General features: G+C 44.2%; 1 protein-coding gene across 2 annotated transcripts in view; it reads right to left on the bottom strand.

Moving 5' to 3' along the window:
- Positions 1-11,797, bottom strand: part of LOC126337037 (uncharacterized) — a 132,288-nt gene extending 120,491 nt beyond the window's left edge. The window contains exon 1 of one of the 2 annotated variants that reach the window (XM_050001340.1): positions 11,619-11,797. In XM_050001340.1, coding sequence (XP_049857297.1) covers positions 11,619-11,699 — 81 coding nt within the window. In that variant the 5' untranslated portion in view covers positions 11,700-11,797. The remainder of the gene's footprint in view (positions 1-11,618) is intronic. The other variant, XM_050001342.1, reaches the window with a different exon arrangement.
- Positions 11,798-12,118: the final 321 nt, after the last annotated feature.

Genomic DNA, 12,118 nt, shown 5'->3' with positions numbered 1-12,118 from the left:
ACTATCCACGTTGTTAACATATGATGATGATGAGGTCCCATACTCCGAGGAGCGTAGGGGACGATGCGGGAGACCCGCACAACGGTACTAGGCAAGGTCCTAGCGGAGGTGGTTTGCCATTGCCGTCCTCCGACCGTAATGAGGACGAATGATGATGATGAAGACGACACAACAACACCCAGTCATCTCGAGGCAGGGAAAATCCCTGACCCCGCCGGGAATCGAACCCAGGCCCCCGTTCGCGGGAAGCGAGAACGCTACGCAAGACCACGAGCTGTGGACGTGTTAACAACAGAACCGCTAAAGAGAACCAACAGAAATTCTCAGAAAGAAAGTCTTTTACGTACATTAAGCTGTGAATTCATAAAGGATGCATAACTGAAGTTAAAATAGGTTGAAATAGTGCATCCCTGTTACGTGGCATGAAACAGTATATCCTCTTCAATCGTTGGCCTGCCTGAAAGACTCTCACATAATACGACCTCCGTAAAAGGACAAAAGTCTTCAATTAAAAGAGCGGGAAACGCCAATAAAATATAAATCAAATACAGAGTATTAACTGGTTGACAGCCCATACCCCCATTACAAAATTTAGAACTATTCATGGATAAGGGCGTGCCACAGATGGATCCGCATGAAGATAGATCGGCGGTCAACAGCTCAACAGCTGTAACGTCGAAAAAAGGTGGTTCTACAGAATGTGTGAAAACACAATGGAATTTCCTGAGTAAAATTTGCAACTCATTAGTGCTGCAAACACAAGTGAGGTTAATTTTCACTATAGTGAATATTAGTTATTGGCTTCTTAAAGCTGTTGTCGGCGGTTTCATTGATCGAAATGTTGACCGTCAGATGGCGTGAGCAATCCACTCGCTTAGGTTACGGATGCAACTTGAGTTGTGTCTCGTATGAATCTGGTGGGTTTGTATTCAGTACTGGCGAGTTGCCAATTTTACTCATGGAATTACATTGTGTTTACACACATGCCTGCAGGCGCACACTCTATACAGGGTGCTCGAAAATTCCCGTTACAAACTTCTAGGACTTGTTGAGGAGAATAAGTACATAATGTTTTGATTAAGAACCCATGTCCACAAACGCCGTCCAGCGACTCTACAGAGCCCTGGCGTATGTACATATATGAAAATACATCGTGATTCCGTGATAATGCGCCAAACTTTCATTGATGACGGAGAAGGATAATTGTATCAATTCGAGGTAAGGGTCCCTGGTTCGGCAATGAACGAGTCGAAAGCTAAAAGCGCAAATCATTCTGATGCCTCTGGCACCAACACATGTGTACCGGTACTGTTGTGTGCAACTTTCAGAGGTGGTAGTACGAATATGGACCAAAACAAGAAAAAAGGTCTCATAAACGTGGCTGTAAAATGAGCACTTGAAGAGCTATGAGCACTTGTTTAGCCGGCCGAGGTGGCCGTGCGGTTCTAGGCGCTACAGTCTGGAACCGAGCGACCGCTACGGTCGCAGGTTTGAATCCAGCCTCGGGCATGGATGTGTGTGATGTCCTTAGGTTAGTTAGGTTTAATTAGTTCTAAGTTCTAGGCGACTGATGACCTCAGAAGTTAAGTCGCATAGTACTTGGAGCCATTTTTGAGCACTTGTTTATCTTCGCTAGTATGAAACACATCTCCTGTAAGGAACAAGTGCGCATAGCTCTTAAAATTCGCATTTTACAGCCCACGTTTACCAGACAAATTTCCTTATTTTGGTACATACTAGCAGCTTTGAAAGTTGCATACCCTACATTTTAGCAACGACAGTACCAGTACATGTTCTTTGCTGTCTGAGGTATCATATTGATTTCCGCTTGTAACTTCCGACTCGTTCGTTGCCGAAACAGGGACTCTTACCGCAAATTGATGCATTTGTGATTCTCCATCATCACTGAAAGTTTTTGACATCATCACGGAATCACCCTGTGTATACACACATTTACACACGGCGGGGCCTATAAATTTGATGTTCTCTAGCGTTGTTGAATGACGTTTTCGGAAATTGGTTTCTATTCAAAATATTATGTAATCACTCCTCTGTACAAGACCTAGAAATATGTAACGAGAATGTCCGAACACTCTATATAATCCTCATTTTTTCGGCATTTCAGTGTTCGAAAGACTACCTGTCTATCTTCTAGCGGATCCATGTGATATAATGAGTACAGTAGCACAAGTAATTGGTGAAGGAAAGATGAAAACTATAGTGTTTGCAGATGATCTGGTGATTTGGGGGAATAAGGAGGAGGTAAGTACAAAATCAGTTGTTCGGCAGCTGTGGTCAAGCGGTTCTAGGTGCTTCAGTCCGGAACCACGAGGCTACTACGGTCGCAGGTTCGAATCCTGCCTCGGGCATAGATGTGTGTGATGTCCATAGGTTAGTTAGGTTTAAGTAGTTCTAAGAATAGGGGACTGATGACCTCAGATGTTAAGTCCCATAGTGCTTAGGGCCATTTGAACCATTTTTACAAGAGCTGTTGGATGTATGGGATCGAACAGTACAAGAATATGGGATGAAAAGTATTACAAGTAAGAGTGATATCATTATCACAACAAGAACTAAGGAGAGGGGAACAATGGGATAACAAGTGGTGGAGAACGATTGAGGAGAGTGGAGAGTTTCAAGTACTTAGGAAGCCTGATACAGGAAGATGGAGAAAACGACAGAGAAATAAATGAGCGGGGGAGAAAAGCAGAAGCATTTCGGAAAAGTGTCAGAAGCTTAATGTGGACTAAGGAAGTAGCCCAAATCAGTATAAAGGTTATATACCGGTTGTACTATGTCCCAATCCCGAAATATGCATCCAAAACCTGGGAGTATTGGAACAAGTCAAACACCTGTACCGTTATCCAAGTTGGCGGCGATGACGTCATCCAAGAGGGCGGTGATGACGTCAATCAAGATGGCGGATATGCGGGAAATTTGAATTTTTACGGGAAAGTGTCAGCCCCCCTCACCCAGAAAAATGGCGCGAAATTCAAATTCCAACAGGATAATGCATCTCACCTAAGAAAATGGCGGAAAAAAGGACTTGTCTTTACTGTTTAACCAATTTCAAGCAGGTGTGTTCTCCACTGGGTCTGGACTCCAACTGGCTTAGTTCATATTGGTGCAACCACAGGGCTCTCTCCTGACATCAGATGATGATGGAAGTACTGTCATTCAAGATGGCTGCACCCAGTCTGTTCACCAAGACCTTCAGAGCCCAACTGGCTTAGTTCATATCGGTGCCACCAGAGGGCACTCTCCTGATGTCAGATCATGAAGCAAGTACCGGTATTCAAGATGACAGTACCCAGCGTGTTCACCACATGCTCCAGAGCCCAACTGACTTAGTTCATATTGTGGCCACCAGAGGTCACTACCGTGAAGTCGAGTGATGACACAAAATCGTCTTCACTCTCGCGCGCGTTATACCCTGAAATGCGACGCATCAATGGCCCGTGAGCGACCACTTACATCTCATCCTCAAGACCGCACCTTTATACTCGGGCTGGACATAGACTTCTGTAAATATGCTAACTAAAGTAACACACACATTGTGCATCTAACCTATCAATTACGTAAGTACTTAAATCCATTTCAATTTTAATCATATTCAATAAGTCAATTTACAAGTTCAATATTCAATGATGAAATGAGAAGTTCCAGATTTTCCCACTATCAGTGGAGTGTTAATTCATGACCTAGCACCCTCCACCCCTAGAATGCTGAACTCCTATTGACTACTGCATTACTCATGTGATTCGACTTCATAAAACCTAGGTCTTGGAATCAATTTTTACCAATGCCACACCCATCAAAGAGTTAAATTCTCAGCCACGATCCTCAACCCAGCACCATGCCGCCTTACTGACCAATGTTGGTGGGTTAATGTGCACTAACCTGTACTAACGTGTACTAATGTGCACATTGCATGGTGTAATCCAAGATGGTGGGGCGAAACGGCTGGGAAGCAGATCTGAACACAAGTCTTTATTTTGCAGGCCGTGTCCCCGCCATGAAGTTTACTGTCCAACTGACGTAGTACACATTGCTGCCATCAGATCGTACTATCATCCCTCCTATGGCCTAATCCCAGATGGTGGTCTGAGGGGCGAGAATTATGCTAAAACTACTCAGGCTGCGCTAGGCTGCTGTGGAAAGTAAGGAAGGAGTCCACTCTATTTCTTTCGAGCCTTTTATTTAGAGATAGAATATATTTATCACACTGAAGCAAAACACTCTCCATCTTATGCTTGTGCTCACAATACACAGTCTGCAGACACGCAAACAACTCCTAATTTACGCAAATAACTTAGTTACAGACATTCATACTCCTCCTAAATAATTCAACACAGGTATGTCTAGACAAGCTCAGTACTCATAAACTGTCCAAATAATTCATAGCACTGCCTACACACCTGCTCCCAAAATATTCCAATCAACACCTGTAAGCACCCTCCGCCAACCCCTGCCCAGTAGAGCGCACATACAAGCCCACCAACATCATGTCATGTCCTGTCATGTCATGTCCGTCAGCTGTCAAACCACACTCTGACACCCGTCTGGGTCCTGCAAGCATGAGACGGCGACATCTCATTCATACGTCATTTCGGAGAAATTCCTATCCAAACACGCATTCCCCTAGACACACACGTTGACGTGATCGGGCAAGAGTGCAGCCGCGAAGTGTCCCCAAATGCAGGGGAAAGTTGTATGTAAGCACCATTGACGACACGACCGGACAGGGATTGGGGCTTATTTACAGGGCGCGGCCTCCAAACAAGGCCGCGCACGTGGGGCTTTCCTCGCTACCCTCACTCTAACTGCGGTCCGGCGAAGACCCTGCACAACTCCATTCCACAGTAGCAGAACCTGCTTTCTCCTTAGCGATTCTAACAGACCATACGTGACGTTTGACTGACGTTTCATCGCGGGTAGCCGTATACCATCGCAAACGCATCTAGCAATGTTATCAATCTTAAACTCAAGTCACATTGCTATCTAACATAACAACCAACTCGACCTCTCCCAAATTGTGTATTCTCCCAGAAATAGTTAACTCTAGCTTTCTATATGTCCCAGCTCGTATGCATGGAAATTCCTACTCTAACAGAACCTCATTACGAAAATAATATTTAATGCACTCATCCCAGCGCTCCTAACGACTTTTCCCTCCAGATTTCAACATACGCAAACGTTCCCTGCGCTATGTAGAGACTCCTATATCCCAGCACAAACGATGTCAATGAATCGAGCATTCTTATTTGCTCTTATCGAATTTACACGGCGAATTACTTATGCCGCTAATGTCGAAGTGCCACCTACCTATTCTTTCTCGGACTTCCAGTGGTTATTTTACACAGATCGCTAAATTGCGTTGACAATTAAACCCACAAAATTCTCCCCAAATTATCAAATACATACTAGACTCACAAGAATATTGCAAGCCCAGAATACATTTACCAATCTAACTACAATTAAATATTACCATTGGTGCTACCGTCCGACACCAATCACTGTACAGGCAATGTCTCCTATTGACGACTGTGCTTCAGTATCTATAGCACATATAATCTTCCGTGTAAAAACTCTCTATCATATCCTCGTCATTATCAATGTGCTGAATCCATATGTCCCTCACGATAGGACACACAGTCATTCTGTCTGGTCATGCAATAACACATACCACAATAACTTTACAATGCAATATATGCATATTTTATTACAATACAATACATACACATTCTATAGAAACAATGCACTTATCTTTTATATCTGTACAGCACCCGAAAAAATTATCAAGTGCCTACACTCACACCGGCTATACGTTACAATGCCATCCAGTCCTAGGGAAGCACCGTCAGCCTTTTCCTTCTTTCTACAGACGCGACATTCTGCGGTAATAAACTACTTTACACTGATCACCAGTTCACACCGACAACTAAACCACGCAAAATTGTCTACAGATCATCAAATACGTAAACACACCTACTCATTTATACCCTCCTCCCACTGGGGCCAGGAGCTTGAACATTTGTGAGTGAAACCGATCTCCAACTCAACAATGTATCAACGCGTACAGTGCCGATCTAGCGAACATACAGTTCTTATCCCCCACCATACAAAATCGACCCTTTTACATCAGCGGGCCGAAATCGCTCTCAGAACTGTTCTACAAATTCGTAGTCGTTTCCCCTCTACACAAATGCGTTTCTGTCGCTCCTTCCCTGCCTGCTCGTTTTTCTATACACATCTCCAGACTCGGCGATTACAAGAACACACGTATTTTCTCCACAATATTATACGATTTCCCCGATACTTCTCCATATCAAGCGCTAGGCGGCGTCCTACCGATCACTAACGCAGCATAATTCTCGGCAAACAGACGCGAAATCATTTCTCTACATACACGAAACTTTAGCTACATGGAGTTTGCTCTAGACCACTGACTAACTTGAAACAAACACATGAAAAATCATATTTCCACCCGCAAATACCTATCTCGCTAATCTAATATACTCCAAATCATCCGTATAATTTACAAGCTAACTAAGGTCTTTTCCATGTCTGGAGAACAGGCAAACTTATCCTCCATGTGCCAGATGCACACACCACAGTCGATCTTCTCTCAACTAAATAAAGACGCGAAATGTTCAGAAGCAGTCAACCAAACAATTTACATGGGATGGAGTAATGGTCCAGCGCAAACGCACCTCCACACGCAATGTTCTCAAATGTCCACTTGATCATGAAAGCCGCCCATCTTACGATTGTGATCTCAATTGAACGTCACTCGACAATGAGTGAAGCATCATAAATACACTCTACTGAAAGCAGTGGCTCTGAAAAATGAAATATCTCTACCTGCCTTACGACTGAACATACTCTTCCCTTTGCTGTCACAGTACTCCAAGTCAATTCCATACCTTCCCTACAACAGGGCATAGTCATCTCCTTTCCACAAACACATGCTTTATAAACGTAATTCTCAAATACGTACATATCATGCACCCACAGCCACTACCAAGTATAAAAGTTCGTCAATAAATCATTGCCTGTGATACGAAATAATACTGACCCAAAATCAACGATGCGTGAGCATTTCCCTTATGTTCTTCTTGCGAGTCCTACCGCAGTGTCATAGAAAGAGAGACGTAATCGACCAGATGTTAAAGAAAAACACTCCATCCCAACAACTATTGCATGTTGCTCTCACAAGCGCTCTTTGTTCTACAGGTGCACACAAGTATCCATGTTAAAAGCTATACCCACTTTACAAATGGTGGTACGACATTACCTCTGATTGAGGTAGTTTTCTTTTTTCGGGAGAAATACCATGACCGTGATCGTAGGAATATGCAAGCCCACGATGCAACCTCGGAATAAAAACAAAGAACTTTGAAAGTGATTCGGCTAAGAAACGTGGCGTATACGCGGTATTTGCGACCCCCTCACACCGACCCCAAAGAATTATTATTTGCAGCGCATTCTGTCTAGAGACTATATCAGAGGTTCCACGACATATCCGCAGAGTTACAGACCATGACTCATTGAGAAGCAACACAAACAGTAGTAGTAGATGATGTGCTGATTAAGGTCGTAAGAAGGAAAATGTACACTAGCTTCTCTGATCTGTAGTGTTACACTATGTGTTAGAAATTATGTCCCTCATTTGGAAACAGATCTTTCCATTCAAGCACACACTTGCGTAGGCTCACAGCCACAAGTGAATCATATTTCAGGCACTCTCATATCTCTAAGCGAGTCACCTTTCCTTGAAACTATCTGCTACAGTAAAATTAAAACATGTTTTTAGTCACACCCTACGTATCTTGCAACTGCTCCCATTTCTACAGCTTTCCGCATGTGATCGTTCCAATGTAAGCCAGAACTGAGAAAAAGTCGTATAAAGACATATCCACCTCCTTCTGCAACTCATGTACAAACAGAACGAGCTGAGTTAGTGCAATGTGGCACGTCCCCAAACTACATACAAGTACTACAGATCCGCGCCCGTTCAAATCAGCCAGCCCAACATGCTATCGCCCTTATTCTCTACACCCCAGCAGAGAAAAATTACGAACATCCCATTTAGAAGTCACCTAGGCACTTATGCTGGTGCAATGACACACAACTGCGCTGCACTCCTGTGCGAAGAAAGATATTTCACAATACCCCCAGAATAGCGCAGCGTACAGCCATCCAAGCATTCCTAGCGGTATACACAGTCCCTCTGGGAATTTTCATTTCAAACTGCTGCTGCTAGTGCCACCTGTGTCTTACGGCGGAAACCAAAACACCCAACACATCTGCTGATTTAAATAAAAGACACTTCCAACATAATCAAACTGGAAGATGGAGAGTGTTTTTCTTCAGTGTCATAAATATATACGAGCTCTAAGTAAAATGTTCGAAAGTAAATAGAGTGGACTCCTTCCTTACTTTTCCCGGCAGCCTGGTACAGCCTGAGTAATTTTAGCATAATTCTCGCCCCTCAGACCACCATCTGGGATTAGGTCATAGGAGGGATCATAGTACGATCTGATGGCAGTAATGTGTACTACGTCAGTTGGACAGTAAACTTCATGGTGGGGACACGGCCTGCAAAATAAAGACTTGTGTTCAGATCTGCTTCCCACTCGTTTTGCCCCACCATCTTGGATTACACCATGCACTGTGCACAGGTTGAGGATCGTGGTTGAGATCTTAACTCTTTGAGTCCAAGTCCAGGTGGGTGTGGCATTGGTGAAAATTGATTCTAAGTCCTAGGTTCTATGAAGTCGAATCACATAACTGATGCAGTAGCCAATATGAGTGCAGTTTCTAGGGGCAGGGGGTGCTAGGTCATGAATGAACACTACGCTGATAGCGGGAAAATGTGGAACTTCTGATTTGATAATTGAATATTGAACTTGTAAATTGACTTATTGAATGTGATTAAAAATGAAATCGAATTAAGTACTTAGGTAATTGATAGGTTAGATTAGCGATGTGGGTGTTACTTTAGTTAGCATATTTACAGACGACTACGTCCATCGCAAGTATATAGGTGCGCTCTTGAGTCTGTGATGTAAGCGGTCATTTGTGGGCTGCTGACGTGGCACGTGTCCAGTTATAACGAGTGCATGGGAGAGAGCAGACGATTTTGTGTCATCACTAGACTTCACGGTAGCGCCGTCTTCACGATATGAACTAAGTCAGTTGGGCTCTGGAACTCGCAGTGAATACACTGAGTGCCATCATCTTGAATACCGGTACTTGCGTCATGATCTGACATCAGGAGAGCGCCCTCAAAAATGGTTCAAATGGCTCTTAGCACTATGAGACTTAACTTCTAAGGTCGTCAGTCCCCTAGAACTTAGAACTACTTAAACCTAACTAACCTAAGGACATCACACACATCCATGCCCGAGGCAGGATTCGAACCTGCGACCGTAGCGGTCGCGCGTTTCCAGACTGTAGCGCCTAGAACCGCTCGGCCACCCCGGCCGGCAGAGCGCCGTCTGGTGGGACCGATATGAACTAAGCCAGTTGGGTTCTGGAGCTCGTGGTGAATAGACTGGGTGCAGCCATCTTGAATGACGGTACTTGCTTCATCACCTGACGTCAGGAGAGCGCACTCTGGTGGCACCGATATGAACTAAGCCAGATGGAGTCCAGATCCAGTGGAGAACACACCTGCTTGAAACTGAAGTCCTTTTTTCCCACCATTTTCGTAGGTGTGATGCCTTATCCTGTTGGCATTTGAATTTAGAGCAATTTTTCTGGGCGAGAGGGGTGTGGCACTTTCTAGCCAAAATTCAAACTTCCCGCCAAAATCTGCCATCTTGATTGACGTCATTGCCGCCATATTGGATGACGTTATCGACACCAACTTGGATAACAGTACTTCGGACTGGTGCCTGCCTAGTTCCAATACTTCTGGGTTATGAAAGGAAAAGAGAAAAGCAAAGTACAAGCTAGTGAGATCAAATTCTTGAGAAACAGTATTGGAGTGACAAAAATAGACAGGTTAAGAAATGAGACGATCAGAGAGTTAATGAAGGTGTAACCATTACAGGAGGGGATAGAGAAATCAAGGCTTAGATGGTATGGGCATGTTAAGTGAATGGAGGTGAAGAGGATACCCAGGAGGATACACGAGATGAAACAGGAAGGAAAGAGACCAGGAGGAAGACTGAGAGACAGATGGCTGAAAGGAGTGGAGGAATGCGTCCAGAAGAAAGGAGAAGACTGGACCAAGGTGAAGATGGAGAGATGGTGGCAAGATACAACACAATGGAGAGACCTACGTTCGAAACAGACCCAGCCAGAGGCTGGAAACTGTCCAAGATGATGATGATTATACTCCACATTTTTGATACTCTATATTTGATTCGACGGTGTTTTCCGCTCTTTTAATTCAGGACCTTTGTCCTTTTATGTAGGGCCACCTCTGTGAGAGGCTTTCTGGAAGGCCTAGTATTGAAGCAGCTTTCACTCCTTAATACTAGGCAGAAATCAAATCTGCATGTGGAATGCACTTCCTTGACTCTTGTGCAGAAACGAGTGCAGTATTCTGCTGCATCCATTTTCAATAAGCTACGACAAGAACTCAAGAATCTTAGCAGTAGTCCAAACACTTTTAAGCCTAAACTGAAGAGTTTCCTCATGGCTCACTCCTTCTATTCTGTCGATGAGCTCCTGGAAGAGATGAAAAATTAAGCAAATTTCAGTGTTACAGTGTTGCTTTTCTTCATTTAAACTTACGACTTGTCGCCTGAATATGTTTCTTATATTTCATTTTATCTGTTTCTACTATCGTGTTATAATATCATGTATTGACTCGTTCTATGACCATGGAGACTTGTCCTTAATTTGGTTCCACGGAAAAATAAATAAATAACAAAATAAGGAAGATATCCTGTTTCATGTCATGTACCAGGGATACACCATTTTTATATATTTTAATGTATTTTAACAACAGAAATCTTTCATGGACTCACATTTTAAGGTACGCACAGGTTGTTTTTTTCTAAGAATTCTTGTTGGTTCTGTTTAGCTTTTCTTAGGTTAACAATGTGGCTAGGTGTTATTGTTGACGTATGCCGCACTTCTGCATATGGACATGAGGATGGGAAACAAGTCCCTATACCCGGTTGACCGGCCGGGGTGTCGAGCGGTTCTAGGCGCTACAGTCTGGAACTGCGCGACCGCTACGACCGCAGGTTCGAATCCTGCCTCGGGCATGGCTGTGTGTGATGTCCTTAGGTTGTTAGGTTTAAGTAGTTCTAAGTTCTAGGGGACTGATGACCTCAGAAGTTGAGCCCCATAGTGCTCAGAGCCATTTTTTTTTAACCTATACCGGGTTGTGCTTTTCTTTTTAGAAATATATAATTTTTAGGACTGCAGAGGATTTTGTCATTGATGGTCTCTAGGTTGATGCTTGTTGTAATTTCCCACCTGCTGACGATGGTTTCTCGGTCCAACAGCGCCCGAAGTTGCTACTTTCAAACACTTCACACATCGTGCTTTAGCGACTTCGACTGCGTGGGAGGGTCAAATTATGCAAAATTACAGTGGTACAAATGACGCTGGCACGTGGATTCGTGGAATAAAGAAATAGAGAAGCAACTCACCGCGGCCTTGAGGTCTGCAGAGACGAGGAGGAATACCGCTACGCTGGCGACAGCCGCCACTAGCAGCGCTCGAGCCTCCATCTCGGTGGCGAATGGGCCTCCACTGCGACCGCACTCCGCAGCCCGGCGACCTCGCGTGACCCGTCCGGCGCCGGTCCGCTAACTACGAAAAACCCTGAAAAGCGCTATCTCTCCACAGCACGTGTGCTCGTCGAGGCTACCTTTCCTCAACTGCTCGTCGATCCCATCTGTGTCCTCTTCCTGTTTCGCATCTGGCATCAGCTCTTTGAGCACAATTTAGGAATCAGGAATTAGCGTCGTTGGCTAGGAACGTAAGGTTGCCCCGCTCGTTTCCCAGTCATCATCTCAAATTTCTCTGATTTGGAGTGTCTGTACACGCGTCTGCTCTGCCTCGTCACGTCAAATTAAAACCGAGGTGATTTATGTTGCTTCGGCAGCATCATTCACAAGTAAACCTTATAAATGGGACGTATAGGTCA

The sequence above is a fragment of the Schistocerca gregaria genome, chromosome 2 (assembly GCF_023897955.1).
Source record: "Schistocerca gregaria isolate iqSchGreg1 chromosome 2, iqSchGreg1.2, whole genome shotgun sequence".
Lineage (NCBI taxonomy): Eukaryota > Metazoa > Arthropoda > Insecta > Orthoptera > Acrididae > Schistocerca > Schistocerca gregaria.
This window is presented reverse-complemented; position numbering and strand designations above follow the sequence as displayed.